The sequence below is a fragment of the Cebus imitator genome, unplaced genomic scaffold (assembly GCF_001604975.1).
Source record: "Cebus imitator isolate Cc_AM_T3 unplaced genomic scaffold, Cebus_imitator-1.0 Scaffold72, whole genome shotgun sequence".
NCBI classification, from domain to species: Eukaryota; Metazoa; Chordata; class Mammalia; order Primates; family Cebidae; genus Cebus; species Cebus imitator.
Genome location: NW_016107387.1, coordinates 2,427,965 through 2,448,668, shown reverse-complemented (window position 1 = coordinate 2,448,668; position 20,704 = coordinate 2,427,965). Strand labels below are relative to the sequence as shown.

The window sequence follows — 20,704 nt, the reverse complement described above, 5'->3', positions numbered from 1 at the left end:
AAAAAGCCACTTCAATTTTCTCAAATCTCCCTAGATTTAAAAAGGAACAAAAAGTTACTGGTGTGTTTGCTGACTGGAGTGATTACGCTGCTCAGTCATTCTGATTTACAATTGCATCTTTGTCCCTGTAGAAATAACTCTGTGCAGCTGAACAACGGGAGATGGAGACGGATTAACCTTCCCACTTGTGAATATAAGACAAGTTCTAGGGAGCAGGCCTCCGTTTGAGGTTAACACAAAGTCTCCCGTTTCTATGAATACACCAAATTAAGGAGCATTCTCTTTTTTCCCTTTCCTTTTCTTTTCTTTTGATCTGCCATGAAAAGGGAATTATCAGCAGCGTCTAAGCCTCAGTTGTATTTTTCCCCGTGTGCATTTTGCATCATAAAGCATTTGAATCTGTTTGACGTGTTCCAGGAGCTCTGAAGTAACCTTTGGATGTTGCGTGAAATAGACTGCAGAAAAATGAGAGGCGGGAGGCCGTTCTGGAATGTAAAGTTGATGGGCCGTATTGCCAATACAAATAGCTTCTTTACTTTCTAGAAATAAATAGGTCTGTGTCTTTCCTTTGCATCTGAAAAGGCCATTACACTAGGCCAGTGACTCTCAAACTTAGATGGGCATCAGAGTCACTGCTAAAGCAGATTGCCACCCCCAGAACTTCTGATTCAGTACATCTGGATTAAGACTTGAGAGTTTGCACTTGTAACAAGTTCCTAGGTCATGCTGATGCTGCTGGCAGTCTCACTGGAAGTCAAGTGTTCTACGTGATTGGTTAGGGGAGTATGTTTGGCTTTCTCTGGTTGGTCCACAGTTGGAAGCAGCAGTAGGTGGCCTCACTGGAAGTCAGGTGTTCTATGTGATTGGTTAGGGGAGCATGTTTGGCTTTCTCTGGTTGGTCCACAGTTGGAAGCAGCAGTAAGTGGGCTCACTGGAAGTCAGGTGTTCTACATGATTGGTTAGGGGAGCATGTTTGGCTTTCTCTGGTTGGTCCACAGTTGGAAGCAGCAGTAAGCAGGCTCACTGGAAGTCAGGTGCTCTACATGATTGGTTAGGGGAGCATGTTGGCTTTCTCTGGTTGGTCCATAGTTGGAAGCAGCAGTAGGTGGGCTCACTGGAAGTCAGGTGTTCTATGTGATTGGTTAGGGGAGCATGTTTGCCTTTCTCTGGTTGGTTCATGGTTGGAAGCAGGGATAAAAATTAAGGAAGTTGTTTATTATTAAGTCTTGGCCATTTGGGGGCCAGTTGCTGTAGGGGTTTTTGTTTGTCTTCCTGGAATATTACTAGAGATAGCAGTCTGACTTCCTACAAGTCTGACTAAGCAAGCTGGCTTCCTAGACTGGTTATTGTAGTGAGGGGGTTTGTTCCTAAGCAGGTTGCTTCAAGTTGTGAATCAAAGGTCAGTTTTTATCTCTGTTCTGTCATTGTCCGCTGGACATTCAGTCTCTCAGCATTCACAGTAGACGTTCTTTTTTTATATCTTGTTAAATCTTTGGCACACTCTACATTGACCACTTTTAATTAAAGTATGACTGATCTTTATTAAGGGCCCAGTATGTGAAACGTATTATGTTAAGTACATGAAGCTTTGTAAGACATAGCTACCAATGTCAGTGAGAAGCAACCTAGGCCATTTGGGCATCAAGGCACCAAGGAGAAATGTCAGGGGCAGGCACGGTGACTCATGCCTGTGATTTTAGCACTTTGGGAGGACGTAGCTGATGGATCACCTGAGGTCAAGAGTTCGAGACCAGCCTGGCCAACATGGTGAAACTCTGGCTCTACTAAAAATAGAAAAATTAGGGGAGCTTGGTGGCACATGCCTGTAGTTCCAGCTATTTGGGAGGCTGAGACAGGAGAATTGCTTGAACTCAGGAGGCGGAGGTTACAGTGAGCCAAGATCACACCACTGCATTCCAGCCTGGGCAACAGAGTGAGACTCTGTCTCAATAAAGGAAAAAAAGAAGAAAAAAAAAAAAAGCCAGGGCACACGTTATTAGGATATTTCAACACATTCACTATGGTGGAGAGAGGATATGCAGAGTTCCTGGGAAAGAAACCCAGATGGGGGAAGCCTGGTCCCATCTGAGAGCATAGCTTTGTACCTTTGTATCAGGAGCTGTCATCTGTCATATCCGCAGAGTTGGGTCCTCAGGTCATGCCTAAGAGGCCAATGACTAGTTCAGTGCCCAGAGTCCTTCTGGTCACAACTCCTGATAAGTCCCATGCTTCTCCAATGCAGGTGGATGATCTGAAAGCCAAGCTGGCTGCCCAGGAATTGGAGCTGAAGCAGAAAAATGAAGATGCAGACAAACTGATTCAGGTGGTGGGTGTGGAGACTGACAAAGTGAGCAGAGAAAAAGTCATGGCAGATGGGGAGGAGCAGAAGGTGGCCCTCATCATGCTAGAGGTGAAACAGAAGCAGAAGGACTGTGAGGAAGACCTGGCAAAGGCTGAACCAGCACTCACGGCAGCACAGGAAGCTCTCAACACCCTCAACAAGGTAGGAGGACTGTCTGCCATACCTGCTTATCCCTTGGGGGCTGGTAAACCCAGAGACCATCTTGGTATTCCCAAGAGATGCAAGGACAAAGTTGTGAGGGTTTAGTTGTGGGCTCCAGCTGTCACTAATTTACTCATTAAGCAAGCAAACATTTCTTAGGACTATCTGTTCAGTTCCATGAGCTGTCAATGAAATCCCAGAGATGGGAATCTTAGGACCAGCCAGAATGTGAAAAATTAGCTGATCCAAAATCCTCACTTCACATATGAGAAAACCAAGGCCCAGAGTGGAGGACAGACTAGCCCAGAGCCATAGACTTAAATATTAGAGCAGAGACTTGAATTTACATCTTCAAAATCCAGTCCCAGAGATCTTCCTGCTCTGGTAACCCAGGACCATTTTGCCCATGAGGTTCTTTGGGACACATGAGCCCTTTAAAGTTCTTATGTTAAATGTTTAAGATAACAGAACAAAATAAGATGCTAACTTCAAAATATATTTTTTGGTCTATAAAATCAAAATTAGTATTTAATTAAGAGGCAACCACATAACTGTGTGTCAACTAAATCAAACTCATATCCATAACCGTGTGATAGAAGAAGCATGACTTGTAAGATGTCTTTATGAAGCCATTTTATTTTGGTTTCCTTTAAATTTACTCTGGAAGGAAGGTGGAGAGGGCATGAAGCTTAGCCACTCAGTTCTTTTCTCATTTTTCACAATTAACCTTTTTTCTCACTTGGATAACTATGGTTGAGAGGCAAAGGTGGAAGGAAAAAGGGGGCAGTCAGACTCAAGCCATTATGAGTTGGCACCAGAGATGGACAGAAAGCTGCCTCCTTTTCTGTTAAGATGCTCACATACGTTTTTTTGGAGACCCTCTAACAGTCCCTGGGTACCTCACGCCTACGGATTGCTTTCTCTTCCTTCTCCCGAGAGCCTGGCAATTCCCTTTCTTCCTTCAGATGAAACACTTGGACAAGATCTAAAACAACCTGTGGTGACTCAGCCATGCAGATGGCTCTCTTCTGGTCCACTGGAGATTCCCACACCACCTTTCCCCAAACAAGCCCTCAGAGGCCCCCCAATGCCGAATACTCTGCCCGCATGTCTCAGGGTTAGCCCGCTATTTGTACGCACTCTAGATTTCTGGGATGTAGGTTAGACCTCAGTCTACTGTGCTTCTCAAACTGCAGGAAAAACATATTAAGCTCACTGAGTAGTCTCTCTGAAGTCCCTCCTTCCATATTTTATGTGAAAAAGGATAGCTGCCCCGCATCCTCCCTTTAAGCCACAGTGGGTGGGATGCACCAGTAATCCTCATGAAAGATTCCTCTTAATCTTTAACTTCCTGACCCTCTTATATCCTCAATTAGAGTAAAGGGTTGAAGAGTCAAAAAAGCTAATCTTCTGAAACCTTCTTTAATTCTGCATAGTCACCTCATACCTCACTTTGGAATGTAGCATCTATTGGCTTAGGGCCTCAACTAGACACATTGTAAAATCCTATTACATATGGTTATAATGAAATTGTATTTAATGTGAGACGCGAGTGCATTTTTGTGTTTTTTATGATGTGGTCTAGGGAAACCCTAAAAGTAAGGGCGTTTCAATGCCAATAAAGTTCTTAAATGGGTCTCTACTGCAATGAAAAACAAAAGATTTCTCTGTTAGGAAATTGCTGTATCATTGGGTAGACCAGGATCAGAGGTGTGACCTGGCTGTGCCACTATTTCTGAGCCTGAAGCTTTCCTAAAGCCAGACAGGCTTCTCTCTGGCCCCTCTCAGCAACACTCTGCTCACCTGAAGGCCTTTGATTAGGCCGTACCTATCCCCTTCCTCAATTAGGGTTCCCTCTCCTTTCATTCCATCTAAATCTTACCAGTATTTCAAAATCAACCTTACATTCCAGATCTATCTCTTTGGTTTCTGATTTCCAGAACACAAAAGATGGAACTACTTTATTTATACACCTTCATGTCTTGTTCACTGATCATTTCCTGCCCAGAAGACAAGTGTCTTTCATAGGTTCTTTTGACACAGGTTTTATATTTCCTAAGATGACCTGAGTTCAAATACTGGCTATACTACTTACTAACTCTGTGGATCTGAGAATTTTTATCTTCTCTGAGCTTCCATTTTTTTGTCTGTGAAATGGAAGCAATGATAATACCCTTCCCACCATGTTGTTACAAGGATTAAATGAGATTTGTGTATGAAAAGTAGCTGACAGATGATAGCCACTCGGTAAATATTTGTTGGTGGTGATGTTGTCATAACCATAGTTATCACTTCTGTTTCTACAAAACTGGAAACAAAATGAATATTCATAAATACTTTTGGTTAATTTGTTGGTTAATTTAATTAATTGATTGACTGAAATAAGTCATAGGTATGTAACTTGAGAAGTGATGGAATAGGATACTGAAAATGACACTATGAAGTCTAGACAACAGAAGTAAAACTCATTTTTAATGAGTGCCTGCTGTGTGCCAGGTAATATGATAGATGCTGTCCTGAAACTAGTATATAGCTTGGTACAAGTCACTGAAGTCCTTGATTCCTAAGTTCCTTTTCCCTATTACTGAGAGGGGCAAACAGGAATTAACAGGTTCTTTATGTTACTTTACGCTCCCATCCAATCTATTAGCAAACTACTTTAAAAATATATCCCAAATTCAAATGCTTTGGATCCTGTCTTCTGCTACCACTGAGGTCCAAGCCACCATCATCTCTGCCTTGGACTAGGGCAACAGTCTCTAAGTTGCTCTCTCTGCCTCCACCCATACTCCAACACTGTCTTTGCCCATTACAGCAGTCTGAGTAATCTTTTTATAAAACAGACATTTGATCATGACATCTCTGTGTTCAGAATCTTCCATAGTTTCCCATCACAGAACAAAACCCAAAGATGTCACCATGGCCTAAAAGGCCCTCCATCATTTTGCCTGTGTCACCTCTTCTGCATCAGTTACTACTCTTCGTTTTGCCATTCTGCTCCACCTACACCAGCCTTCCTGATGGGTCTCAAATGCTCCAAGCACAGTCCTACCCCAGGACCTTTGAACTAGTGCTTGCCGCAGCATGGAAGGCTCATCTTCCAAGGCTCTCCATGATCCCCCACTCTTCTTTCAGGTGTTTACCCAAAAGTCACCTTATCAGGAAGCAAATAATAAAGATATTTATTAATTTCAGAAAAAAATAAGATATACAAGAAAGAAAATTAATTCAAAGGGAACAATATTTATAGTCCTATTCATGTGCATACTGAATGTTAATTTAACTAAAAGTTTGATATAACCATAATGGGGGAAGGGAAAAGAAGTCAGTAACAATAACTAAATATTCACACTCTTCAGTAGGAAGTCATTTGATAATGTCTTAAATGAAAAATAGCAGCATAAGCATGTTCTTTATCAATAGGAAATACAATTGAGAAGCAATGGTGGAAGAAATTTTAAGTGGTGACTTCTGGAGAGACAGAATTGGCGTGAAATGGGCGTGTGTTTTGTTCCCAGCCTTGTAGCGGTATTGCAGTTTGTAAACCATATGCATGTGTTATGTTAGCAGAAATAAAAATTTTCAGTGACTGGAGATCACAGAAGAAGGCATAGCCAACTGCCTGGCCAGGTAGGAAATACGGAAGAGAAACCCCATTCAGCAGATAGTATAAAGATGAGTATTTTACTAGATGGAGAAGGCAGTAGAAAAGAACATCCAAGAAGGGACAGCATTTGCAAAGACCCAGACGAATAAAGGCTGTGGTTTATCTGAGCTGTGGGTACAGAGGTGGGTGCCTCAGAAGCTGATGTGACAGGGGAGGCTCTAAAGTTGAGTTGAACAAGACAATTAACCGTCCATGCATCACTAAGAAGTTTAACTGTAGACCAGTTTACAATCTACAGGTGGCAATTCATTACTGGGTTGCAACAGCACTTTTTTTTTATGAAATAGAATGGCCCATAGTACACCACCTGTATAAGGACAAATACTGCTTCATGAACCTGAGGACTCCTGGACTATCTTTAAACCCTTCCAGACTCTCAGGACTCTAGTATTTAAGGACCGTTTCTCTGTTTTCTCATTATTTTCAAAGTTAGCAATAAATCTTTAGTTAATACATAAAGAATACCTATAAACCAGAGGTGGATAGTAAGTCTCTGCACATTTTTAGTCTCTATTTTGGCAGTTTTATTTTGTTTTTATAGATGAACTAACATAAATCCAGTATAACTTTTTCTGCCTTCATTTAGGAATGGTTTATCTTGCAATTTCATGGTCTCTTTCACACCCTCACAACAGAGGAATAGTTTGAATGTTCTGTTTATTTTCCATGCATTTTTTTACAGTGAACTTATTTATTCTTATACAAATAATAGGTAACAGCATTTTTGTTGTTGAAAATAACTCAAATAGTATAGAATATATTAGCTCAATATAAAGTCACCCTTACTTTCCACTTCAGCCCCTGATCTCTCCTAAATGCTAGCTCTTATAATAATTTGGGGTGTGTCTATTTCTGCAGTTTTTCTACACATTTATATTTGTATTAATGCTCATATAAAGCAAATCTTTAATACAAATGGATATTACCAAATTACTTTCCCTCCTGTTTTATTGTATATATTTAAGGTATGACACTTTTGATATGCATATACATAGTAAAATGATTGCCACAGTCAAGTAAATTAACATATTCATCACCTGACATAGTTACATTTATGTATGTGTGGTAAGAGCACCTAAAATCTACTTTTTTTTTTTTCTTGTTTTTAAGATGGAGTGTCACTCTGTCGCCCAGGCTGGAATGCAATGGTGCGATCTCAGCTCACTGTAACCTCTGTCTCCTGGGTTCAAGTGATTCTCCTGTCTCAGCCTCCTGAGTAGCTGGGATTACAGGCATGTGCCACCACGCCCAGCTAATTTTTAGTAGAGACAGGGTTTCACCATGTTGGCCAGGCTGGTCTCGAACTCCTGACCTCAGGTGTTCCACCTGCCTTGGCCTCCCAAGTTGCTGGGATTACAGGCGTGAGCCACTGCACCCAGCGAAAATCTGCTTTCTTAGCAAATTTCCCATATACGATAATATGTATTGGTGAAAGTGTGAAGAAAAGGGATTATTTGTGCACTGTTCATGAGGATGCAAGTTGGTATAGCTGCAATGGAAAACAGTATATAGAGGCTTCTCAAAACATTAAAAATAGAATCGCATATGACCCAGCAATCCCTCTTTTGAGTAGATGCCCAAGGGAAATGAAATCAACACCTCATAGAGATATCTGCACTCCTTTGTTCATTGCAGCATCATTCCCAGAAGCCAAAATATGGAAAAAAGCGTAAATGTCCATCAACATTATACAAGAAAGACATCCTGCATTTGCAACAACACTAATGAGCCTAGAAGACATTATGCTAAGTGAAATGAGTCAGATGTAAAAGAAGGACATTGTATGGTCTCACATGTGGAATCTCACTTTCCCTCTTGGTACAAGATTATTTTATTTCATGCCAGTACATGTATTGAAACCTCCTTTACTTAATGCTTTGTAGTACTACGTCTTCTAATAGTATTGTATTCTATTTAATTATTCATCTATTTTTGAACGCTTATTTTTTCCAATCCAATTTTTCTTGTACATGTGTCTTCATTGTTTGCCTGTAAGAATTTCTCTGGGCAAACAAGAAGTACAATTGCTTGACAGAACAACATAGTAGGCTAAATAATGCCTCTCCCCAAAGAGATCCACATCCTAATCTCTGAAGCATGTGAATGTCACCTCATATAACAAAAGTGACTTTGCAGATATAATTACGTTAAGGATCTTGAGACAGGGAGATTATCTGGGATTATCCAGGTGGGCCCTAAAAGTAATCACAGGGATCCATGGAAGAGGGAGAAAAAAAATCAGAAGGAAGCAACATGAAAATGTTGTGTGATATGGGGCTGAGCCAAGGACTAGGACAACCTCTGGAAGCGGAAAAGGCTTGCAACCGATTCTTCACTAAAGCTTCCAGAAGGCATCAGCCCTGCCAACCTTGATTTTAGGACTTGTGACCTAAAGAGAGTAAATCCATGTTGTTTGAGTCAGTAAGTTTGTTGTAATCTGTTATGGAAACAATTGGAACCCCTTAAAATAATATGCTCTTTTTTAAAATACATTCTGCCACATTTCTATCCAAAATAGTTGTTCTTACAGTTCTGAACACAGCTTTTCCCACATCCTTGCCAACCTTAGATATTTTTAGTCACTTCAGTTTTACTCAATGAAATGACTTTTTTAATTCTCACTTTTATTTTACCTTTAAGTGGGTTTCATTCTAATGAGACTGAGTGTTCATAAAAGAAAATGATCAAGGCAAGTCTTAATCATTGGAGGAGGTTCATTTGCCAAGGTTAAGGATGTGCCAGGAAAGAACACAGAGCCACGGGAAAACATGTGGTTGGTGCTTTTCCCAAAGAGGTTCTGGGAGCCTCAATGTTTAAAAGGAAAGGAGCAGGTATTGCGGAAAGAGAAAAACAGTTTTCAAAGGGTGTGGGTAAGTTAAGAGGCAAGTGGTTGCCTCCTTTTCTAGTCTTTGTTCGGCCGTTCACATGTGAACGGAGGGTAGGGGAATGGTCACTTATGTATCCATCTAGCTCAGTGAATCTGCATTTTTACGTAAGATAACATAAACATAAGGCAGAGGAAGCAATCAGACATTGTTTGTCTCGGGTGAACAGAGGGATGATTTTGAGTTCTATCCTTTGTCCTGTACCTCTGAAGATAAGCTATCAATTTACATTGTCCGGATGAAATTCAACAGAACTGTTTTAGGATGAAGATCTTGGGGCCCACAAGGAATTTCCTCGTGGACAAATTGTGAGGGAAGTATGTAGCTTTTTTTAAATCTCTGTAGCTATTTTATTTCTAAATGGGAGGTAAGTTTGTGTGACCCAGTTTACAGCTTGACTTTTCCCTTTGGCTTAGTGAGTTTGGAGTCCTGAGATTTATTTTCCTTTCACATGGGCATCTTTTCAGATCTTTAGATTTCTTTTTCTGTTCATTACCTGTTCAGATCCTTTGCCCGTTTTCTCACAAGGTAGCTTTCCTTTTTTTTCTTTCTTTCATTTCCTTCTTTTTATACAGTTTCTCCTTATAAACTTTTGCTGTGAGTCCCTTGGTATATATGTTGTAACATTGTTCCCATTCTGTTCCTTGTCCTCTAACTTAATATTAACACGTAATAAAAACTAGATTTTATAATTAAATAATTTGGGAAATTCTAGGAGAAATCAGGGTCTACATTATAAGCTGAATACTAAAAGTGATAGACATAGCACAAGAAAATAAAACCTCAGATTAATCTAACTTATTAATATTGATGTAAAATATCAACATGAAATACTGGTAAGTTGACTTTAGCAATTTATTCAAACAATATGCCACCAACTGGTAAAGTTAATTTTGTATATTATGCTATTTATATATGCATACCCAACCATACATTAAAAAGAAAGCTTTATAGTCACTGTATTAGTCCAGGTTCTCTATAGGGACAGAGCTAATAGATAGATAGATATATGAAGTGGAGTTTATCAAGGAATTTATTAAGGTGTATTGACTCATACCATTGCAAAGTGAAGCTCCACAATAGGCTATCTGCAAGCTGAGAAACGATGAAACCAGTCTGGGTCCCAAAACCACAAAAGTAGGGAAGCTGACAGTGCAGCCTTCAGTCTGCGGCAAAAGGCCTGAGAACCCCTGGCAAACCACTGGTGTAGGTCCAAGAGCCCAAAAGCTGAAGAACTTGGAGTCTGATGTTAGAGGGCAGGAAGGATCCAGCACAAAAGAAAGATGAAGGCTGGAAGACTCAGAAAGTCAGCCTCTACCATCTTCTCCTGCCTGCTTTATTCTAACAGTGCTGGTAGCTAATTAGATGGTGCCCACCTACATTGAGTGTATGTCTGCCTCTCCCAGTCCACTGACTCAAATGTTAATCTCCTTTGGCAACACCCTCATAGACACACCCAGGAACAATACCTTGCATCCTTCAATCCAATCAAGTTGATACTTCATATTACCACCATAGTCACCTTGAGAAATGTCAAATGATATTTAACACAATTAAGTTTCTTGTTAAAACTCTCAGTAAAATAGGAATAAAATAATATTTGGATATTTTGCTAGCAGATGAAAACCAATCCCAATCTAGGAGCAAAACATTCCGTCTAATGATAGAACCCAAGAGGCACTGCCCTTAACATAGAGAAAGCACAATGACAGCCCCCTTCACTACTATAATTCAAATATTTGTCCTAGATTTCTACCCAATGCAATAATAAATCTAAAAAGTCTTAATCACATAAATGTCTTGAAATATCAAACATAATATTATTCATGGTGGATGATGTAAAAAATAAAACAAATAAAAGGGAAAGTTAAGGACTCACTGAAAAATAATTTTTAAAATGCAATAGCTTTCCTAATATCCACAATAGCCAGTTAGAAAATATATTTTCAAAACAACAACCAAAACATATGGTACAAATAAGTGCAAAGAAGTTTGTTGAAACTGTGAGGAAAACTACATATCCTTACTGAAGGATATTTTAAAAGATGTGAATATATAACAAGTTTGTGTACTGGAAGATTCCATTTTACAAAGATGTCACTATTTCTCAGATTTACTTAAAAGTAAAATACTACTCTAATTGAACTCCAATTTTGTTTCTGGCATATTTGTCTCCAGTGTTATTAAAAGTTCTTATAATTTAACCAACTATTAAAGATCTAATAACCTATGTGTTCAACAATATAAAGTTAGCTAAATAAATTATGTATATTCAGATGGAAGAAAACTGTGCATCATTTATTTATTTACTTACTTATTTGTTTATTATTTATTTTTCGAGATGGAGTCTCTCTCTTTCACCCAGGCTGGAAAGCAGTGGCACAATCTCAGCTCACTGCAACCTCTGCCTCCTGGGTTCAAGCAATTCTCCTGCCTCAGCCTCCCGAGTAGCTGGGAGTACAGGCGTGTGCCACCATGCCGACTAATTTTTGTATTTTTAGTAGAGATGGGGTTTCACCACGTTGGCCAAGTTGGTCTCAATCTCCTGACCTCATGATCCTCCCGCCTCGGCCTCCCAAAGTGCTGGGATTACAGATGTTTATTTTAAATCATATTTGCAGAAATAATTAACATGAACAACTTTAAGATTTTATTTTCAGTAAAAAAGTAGGTTCAGGCCAGGCAGCCAGGGGCTCATGCCTGTAATCCCAGAACTTTGGGAGGCCAAGGCAGCTGGGTCACCTGAGGTCAGGAGTTTGAGAACAGCCTGACCAACATGGAGAAACCTTGCCTCTACTAAAAATACAAAAAATTAGCTGGACGTGGTGGAGCATGCCTGTAATCCCAGCTGCTTGGGAGGCTGAGGCAGGAGAATGGCTTGAAGCCAGGAGGCGGAGGTTGCGATGAGCCAAGATCACGCCATTGCACTCCAACCTAGGTGACAAGAGCAAAACTTCGTCTCAAAAAAAAAAAAGTTCAAAATATAGTGATTGACATTTATATTTGTATATATACATGTATATATATTTGTGTGTATGTATGTGTGTGTGTATATAGAGAGAGAAAGAGGGAGAGAGAGAGTGAGAGAGAGAGAGAATAATAGAGAGACATAAAAAGAAGCTACTAAATGAATCACACCATGACATAATGTTTTATCCCTGGTTAGTAAAATTATGATTCTTGTTTTTATCTTTATCTTTGCTTAACATTCTACAATAAGTATATACTCTTAATAAATGGACAAAACAGTATTATAGAACAGCTTAGAATAATAAAGAAATAAAACTGTAAAAGAACTAGAAAATTTCTCATAAGTTTTCAGATCAGTTTTTATGTATGTGAAAGGTCTTTCTAAATGCAGAAACAAAGAACCATATTATTTCATGAAAGCTTTAAATTTCTGTAGATCACAAAATACCATAAGCAATTTTTTTGCATTAAACAGAAGTTTCATAATTTACTATAATCTTGAAAAGTCCAGATTGTATTTTCAATATTTTGTGGATTAATATATTATTACAACATAAAGAAAGATTTTTGTGAAATTTTGTTTTAGTCATTTCGTTTGAAGTCACATCATGGTAACACCTTTTTTTATTATTAAAGTTCAAGGTACATGTGCAAGTTTGTGATATAGGTAAACTTGTGTCATGGGGGTTTGTTGTACAGATTATTTCATCACCCAGGTACTAAGCCTAGTACCCAACACTGGTGTGAGATTGTATCTCGTTGTGGTTTTGATTTGCTTTTCTCTAATGGTCAGCTATGTTGAGCTTTTTTCCATATGTTCATTAGCCACATGAATGTCTTCTTTTGAGAAGTGTCTGTTCATGTCCTTTGTCCACTTTTTAATGAGGTTGTTTCTTTCTTAGAAATTTGTTTAAGTTCCTTACAGTTGCTGGATATTAGACCTTTGTCAGATCCAAGCTTGCAAAACTTTTCTCCCATTGTGTAGGTTCTCTGTTCACTCTGTTGATATATTATTACAACATAAAGAAAGATTTTTGTGAAAATAGTTTTCTTTGCTGTACAGAAGCTCTTTAGTTTAATTAGATCTCATTTGTCAATTTTTGCTTTTGTTGCAATTGCTTTTTGTGTCTTTGTCCTGAAATCCTTGCTCATTCCTATGTCCACAATGATATCAACTAGGTTGTCTTCTTGGGTTTTTATAGTTTTGGTTTTACATTTAAGTGTTTAATCCATTTTCAGTTAATTTTTGTATATGGTGTGAGAAAGGGGTCCAGTTTCAATCTCCTACATATGGCTAGCCAGTTATCTCAACACCATTTATTGAATAGGGAGCCCTTTCCCCATTACTTGTTTTTGTCAGGTTTGTTGAAGATCAAATGGTTGTGGGTGTGTGGCCTTATATTTTGGGGTTCTCTATTCTTTTTCATTGGTCTGGTCTATATGTCTGTTTTTGTACCAGTGCCATAAACAAAATTTTAAAAGAAATTTGCAACACATATGTGAAAAGAGTAAATACTCTCTATGTCTGAAAAGCTTTTGTGAATTGTTCTGAGAATCTCCCATTTGTTCTGTTCCCCACCTCTTATTGCCCCCAACCCAGTTACACTTTGCCCTTCCCAACTCTATTCTTTCCCTAACCTAGGAGACTTGATTGGCATGAATTTTATCAGTGGACCACCTTTGCCCCCTATCTTTTGGTGACCTTTGGCCATGCTGCATACCAGAAGGTCATAGAAAGGAAAAAGAGAGTGAGATCCAGGTAGTCATTTCTTCAGCCTCCCACCTGCCCTCTGTTAATTGTTACAGCTCTGATAGGGCTGCTTCTCCAGAGGGCTCACTCTCTCCAGGTTCTGCTAACCCCTCCTCTCCTTTGTCTCCTCAAACCCAGCTTGGAAATGGAACCACCCCAGCTTCACTCACCCTAACATTACTACCCGAGAATAATGTACTATCTCATAGGTCTCTTCAATCTACACTTTCATAGTTTCTTTAGTTAGCTTTCCTCACTGGGCATGGTGGCTCATGCCTGTAATCCCAGCACTTTGGGAGGCCGAGGCAGGCAGATCACAAGGTCAGGAGTTTGAGACCAGCCTGACCAACATGGTGAAACCCCATCTCTACTAAAAATACAAAAATTAGCTGGGTGTGGTGGTGTGTGCCTGTAGTCCCAGCTATTCAGGAGGCTGAGGCAGGAGAATCTCTTCAACCCAGGAAGAAGAGGTTTCAGTGAGCCGAGATCATGCCACTGCACTCCAGCCTGGGCAACAGAGCCAGACTCCCTATCAAATAAATAAATAAATAAATAGAGAGAGAGAGAGAGAGAGAGAGAGATAGAGAGAGACAGAGAGAGAGAGATAGTTTCTTTAGTTAGCTTTCCTCAAAAGAGCTGGTATATTATATCATCATTTTGCCTGTGGGAACCCTAACTAATAGAGTCATCAAAAAGAAAAATAGCCCAGTAGAAATGTAGGCAAAGGACACGAACAAACAACTCACATAATAAAAACTTCAAATAGTTTATAAACATGAAAAAAAGTTTAACATCACTAGTAAATACATATATATATGCATAATATGCATATGTTAATTAAACCAATGTTGTGATCTCATTTTTAGTCTATCCTATTTTTTATTTAAATAATATTACCCAGTGTTGAAAAGGATAGGAGTACATATAGGTTCTCTCAAACACTGATGATTGGGATTGAAATTTCTGAGAAGTAATAGTTATTCCTACTAATAATTTAATAAATCAAATAATTATTAAATAATTTAGTAATTATTAATGATAATCTAAACAAAGAATACTAAAAGATGTTTTTACTCTTTGACACAGTGAACCCACTTCTAAGAAGATAGCTATAAGTAACTAAAATTTTCACAGGGATTTATTATATAGAAAAATGTTTAGCTAGGCATTATCTGAGGTAAATTCTGGGAAATGACTTACGTTTTCAGAAATTAGATAAATTTTAGGTAAAGTATGGATTGTCCATAAACAGACTTTTAAAACATCTTGCTCTAAAATAACTAGTAACCTCCTCTCACACCTCTTTTTAAAACTATCTGTAAGTTCTGCCTACACTAGCTCCAAAATATGTCCCAAATCCAGTCATTTCTCACCATCTCCCCTGCAAAAAACCTGGACCAAGCCACCTTGAGTTCTCTGCCTCGACCACCAAACAGCCTCCTGAATCTCTTGTTCCTCATATCCACCCTCCCCTGCCACAGTACGTCCGCACTGCAATAAGCATATCTCAAAGCATCAGCCACATCATTCCATTCCCTACCGAAAACACTCCAATGGCTTCCCAGTGAAATTGGAGTAACATCCATAGTCCTCCCCACAGCCTCTGGAACCTCTTGTGGTCTGGCCCTGACTGCCTCTCAGCCATCCTCTCCACCACTCTCTGGTCTGTCCTCTCTGTACATCACAGCCAAGCTTGCTTCTGCCACGTGCCTTTATACTTGCTTTATGGGGCGGGGACCATTTGAATTGAGATTTTTTTTTTTTGAAATGGAGTTTTGTTTTTGTTGCCCAGGCTGGAGTGCAACGGCGTGATTGCATTGGAAGAATCTTCCTGCAGTCTGTAGAGCTGCCCATTTCCCATCATTTAGATCCCAGTGAAATGTGGCTTCTTGAAGAGGCCTTCCCAAAGAGACCTTCCTAGCTAGCATAGCATCATCACATTCCAAATTCTTTATCTCATGAGCCCTTCTTCTGTTGGTTTTTCTCAGTATTTAAAATATCAAAGATGTATCTCTTTGCTGCCTGTCTCCCTCAGCTGAATGAGCAAAAGGACTTGCCTTTCTTGTTTACCACTGTATCCCCGTCACTCAAACTGAATGCCTAATATCTACTAAATAATATTTGTCCAATGATGACCGCACACATATTGACTCATTCATTTATTCACTCAACAAAGACTGAATGCCCTTTCCCTGCCAGGCACTGTTCCGGGTATGTGTGATACAACCCTGCCTCTCTGAAGCTTATGCTCTAGCAGAAATAAGGGGCAAGAGACAATAAGCAGAACTTAAAAGTGACTTATATAATGTAGTAGAGCATGACAGATGCTGTGGGGAAAAAAGAAAAATGTGGAGTAGAGTCGGAGAAGCACGGAGGACGGGCATCTGGAGAGGATGGGTGGGAGGAGGCAGAGGTGGTAGGCCTTCTTAGGAAGAAGACATTAGAGAAAAACTGGGAGAAGAACAATTGCATCATGCAGATATTTGGGGAAGAGCAGTCCCACAGCTAGAACAATAGTCCTAAGACAGAAATGGAGTGGAAGCCAGCACACCTGTGCCTAACAATTTCTGCCTTCTTCTGAGAAATCTTTTGTCCTGGCCGGGCCCAGTGGCTCACACCTGTAATCCCAGCACTTTGGGAGGCCGAGGCAGGTGGATCACTTGATGTCAGGAATTCGAGATCATCAGCCTGACCAACATGGTGAAATCCCATCTCTACTACTCTACAAAAATTAGCCAGGCATGGTGGTGGGTGCCTGTAATCCCAGCTACCTGGGAGGCTGAGGCAGGAGAATCGCTTGAACCCAGGAGGCAGAGGTTGCAGTGAGCTGAGATCGCGCCACTGCACTCCAACCTGGGTGACAGAGTGAGACTTATTCTAAAAAAAAAAAAAAAAAAAAAAAAAAAATATATATATATATATATATATATATATATCTTTTCTTTCTTTAAAAAAAAAAAATGTTTCTTCCAGCCTTGTGTTTCCACTTGCACCACACTGCTATATCTGCCTGCCCTGTGGGGATTGGCTTGAGGGCCCATGCTTAACCAAACAAGGTCTTTTCCCAGGGCTTTTTAAAATTTTGACTTGCATTGGAGAAAAAGTCTCCTTCCCTTCTCTTTCCAGCCAATCACTCAACACATATATTCACAAGCATCTCCTAACTAATTTCTTCTGTTCTTGGCACTGAGGCTTCCATGGTTAACAAGATGGATGGGGGTCCCTGCTCTCATGAAGAAGAGAGATATAGTAATTCAACAAGGAAAAACTGAGAATCATTTCCGGTTCTCTGAAGGAAATCATCATGGTGCTAGGTTGGGAAATGACTAAGAAGGGAAGGTTGGTGGGTAGAGTCTTAAAGGGTGGAGGTCGTTTGAATTGAGACTTTTTTTTTTTTGGAGATTGAGTTTTGTTTTTGTTGCCCAGGCTGGAGTGCACTGGCATGGTCTTGGCTCCCTGCAACCTCTGCCTCCTGGGTTCAAGCACTTCTCCTGCCTCAACCTCCTGCTTCAGAGTAGCTGGGATTATAGGAGTCTGCCACAACACCAGCTGAGTTTTGTATTTTTAGTACAGATGGGGATTTCACCATGTTTTCCAGGCTGATCTCAAACTACTGACCTCAGGTGATCCGCCCGCCTCGGCCTTCCTAAGTGCCGGGATGACAGGTGTGAGCCACTGCGCACTGCCAGAATTGAGATCTTAATGGATGCAAAGGTATCAGCCATGCAAATGGCTTAGGAGGAAGTGTTCAGGGCAGGGACCCTGAGGTGCCAATGAGTTTGGCAAGTCAGTGCACTGAAAGAAGGTGATCACGGCTACAGCCTAGTGAGAAAAGGAGAAAGTGGGCCACGGTCAGAATGTGCCTTCCACCATGAAGAAACTGGGGTGTAGAAAAGCAGCCCACACACAGGGAGACAAGGAAGGAAGAGAAAGTCCACAGAGCCCTGCCAACAACATTCAGAATGGGATTCCACTCATCATACAGCCAGCTTCATGTCTGCCCTTGCCAGTTACTCAAATGAGAAAATCCCCCTCTGTACTTCATCTAGGGTTTCTGTCACTAAAACCAAAAGAGTCATGATTAATTTATAGTTATATAAGAATATGAAAAAGATTGGAAGAAGTTACTGTACATTGAAACATTGACAGTGATATATCTGGGTTATAAAATTCATTTTCACCTCTGTACATTGCTTAACTTATGCTATTTTAAAATGATGGCATGCCTCGGTTACATTTAAATTTTCTCACTTTGCCGTCTGTCATCTCAAGAGGCCATGACGACAGATGTGCTGGCATCCCTCTCTCACCTGTGCTGCCCTCCTCTCTGCCCTCACAGGTGTGTCACGACCAAATGTGAAAACCATTGCAAGAATGAATGGAGCATCTGCCACAGTACTTCCATTAGGAGCTGGAAATAATTCCCCTTGTTTGTGGATAAAGAGCACCTCAAATTAATCTGGCACAATGATCTAATTTTTGAAATCACGATTTTTCCCCCAGAGACAAAATTAGCGCCATAAGCAAGTGGTTTCCCAGCGTTTTAAGAGTCTCCAGCTAAACTGGGGCTCCACTGCCCTAATGGGAAGTGATGATGAGCTGAGCATGAGAGTCTGCAGTATGCATTTCGTGGATATTTCTTTCTTTTTTTTTTTTTTTTCTTTTCTTTTTCTGAGATGGAGTTTTGCCCTTGTTGCCCAGGCTGGAGTGCAATGGTGTTGTCTCGGCTAACTGCAACCTCTGTCTCCCAGGTTCAAGCAATTCTCCTTCCGCAGCATCCCAAGTAGCTGGGATTTCAGGCATGAGCCACCATGCTCAGCTAATTTTTTTGTATTTTTAAAAGAGACAGGGTTTCTTCCTGTTGGTCAGGCTGGTCTCAAACTCCCAACCTCAAGTGATCCGCCCACCTCAGCCTCTCAGAGTGCTGGGATTACAGGCATGAGCCACTGTGCCTGGCCCTCATGGATATTTCTTTCACGTGTCAGACAGCCTAATGCTTAGTTGTCTGACCAGGGGGTCCCTCACATGGGAAACTTGTTTATACTGGCAGATGCCCTTGTGGCTTTTGTCCAACCCATGTCCAGTTTATGCCTGCCTGACCATCACTCTGAGCTGGGAGCTCAGGCCAGCACCAGGAGAAAACCCAGCCCAGAACAGCCCCTGGTTCTTCAGATGGAAGGCACAAATTCAGTATACCACCACAATAGGAAACATATTCAAAGATTTTTACTTACAGATCCTGGACAGGGAGAACACAATGAATTGGGAGGGTAGTGCTCTGTCCCCAGGTCACAAGAGATAGGAATGAAGAGTGAGGCAGAGAGGAAGAGAGTTCATGGCATGAATCACTTTAAGTTTTCCGCAAATGCCTGAATGGTCTCTTTCAAGGAAATGACAGGAAAGCGGGGAGCCCTGTCTGCTAGGCAGGAGAGATCCAAATTCTCTGGCTTATGGCTTGAGCCATTTGGGTATATTATAGAACTGGAAACTGTGTCCGGGATGACCAAGCCCTGCTTCTGGTATGAGAAGGTTAAATCTATATTCAGCCTGGATGCCCAAGCAACAGAAAATTAGAATTCCCTACACATGGTTGTAGGCTTCTCCTTGACTGTCATAGCAGGCCTTAAATCAACTTCCTGTGCATTTATGACACCCTTTTACTTACAGAGTAGTGAGTTCTTCTGCCCCCAATTTACAGATGAGGGTGGCAAGGTCTGGAAGCTTTAAGTGATTTGCCAAGATCAAGTCTTTCAGTCATGTCTTTCTGAAACAAGCAAAACTCTGAGAGAAGGGTTTACCCAGGACTAGGCAGAGAAGCTGACTCATAGGCTGCGCCTTGCTTTCTGTCTGAATTATTTCTTGGCGGAAAATGCTGTTTTGGTATCAGGACAGTCAAGTGTAGTCAGAACAAGCTCATGGAACAAAGCAGTTTAATTAAGGGAAAAAAAAATTACTTGGGTTACAGTGCTATTCTCTTCAATCCGAGATGGAAATTAATTTATAATAACCTTATCTTTTATTCATAGCATGCTGCATGTTTCAGAGTATGTCGGCATCCTTCTATTTCTCAGCTGAATGTGAAATCATTGTGTATTTCTAATGGGCTGTGAGTTGGTTAAAGTGCTGAAAGAACATAGCTGAGTCTTGGCTAACCATTCAGAGAAGTCTGAAGCCACTGGGGAGTAGCTTTGGTTTCCTTTTGATGAGTCATGATATTTAAAATTCAGAGGGCTGCTGTAGGCTTCAAAGCAGCCCTTTCAAACTGATCACTCCGCAACCTAACTCCATCAGTGGCAGAGGACAAAGAAAGCCCATTCATTTTCCCCTAACAACCTCCTTCTCTTTCCTCAGACCAACCTGACGGAGCTGAAGTCATTTGGCTCTCCGCCTCTGGCGGTCAGCAATGTCAGTGCTGCAGTGATGGTGCTGATGGCCCCCGGGGGCAGGGTGCCCAAGGACCGAAGCTGGAAGGCTGCTAAGGTCACCATGGCCAAAGTGGATGGCTTCCTGGACTCGTTAATCAACTTCAACAAAGAGAACATTCACGAGAACTGCCTCAAAGCCATCAGGCCATATCTGCAAAACCCCGAATTCAATCCCGAGTTTGTGGCCACCAAGTCCTATGCAGCTGCAGGCCTCTGCTCTTGGGTCATCAATATTGTGAGGTTTTACGAGGTGTTCTGTGATGTGGAACCCAAGCGCCAGGCACTGAGCAAAGCCACCGCAGACCTCGCAGCTGCCCAGGAGAAGCTGGCCACCATCAAAACCAAGATTGCTGTGAGTGACCCCAGAGCCCCCCACCCTGCTAGTCAGCCTCCAACACAAACAACACTCTTCTGTCACCACCCAACACCTAACATTATGGTTTTTAAAGAGAAGCGGGAAAACCACATTTTCTTTTTTTTTTTTTTTTTTTGAGACGGAGTTTC

General features: G+C 40.8%; 1 protein-coding gene across 7 annotated transcripts in view; it reads left to right on the top strand.

The window, feature by feature from the left end:
- Positions 1-20,704, top strand: part of DNAH9 (dynein axonemal heavy chain 9) — a 367,598-nt gene that overhangs the window by 241,096 nt on the left and 105,798 nt on the right. For all 7 annotated transcript variants that reach the window (XM_017531396.2, XM_017531398.2, XM_037739576.1 and 4 more), the window contains 2 exons: positions 2,243-2,503; positions 20,127-20,552. In XM_017531396.2, the coding sequence (XP_017386885.1) occupies positions 2,243-2,503; positions 20,127-20,552 (687 nt within the window). The remainder of the gene's footprint in view (positions 1-2,242; positions 2,504-20,126; positions 20,553-20,704) is intronic.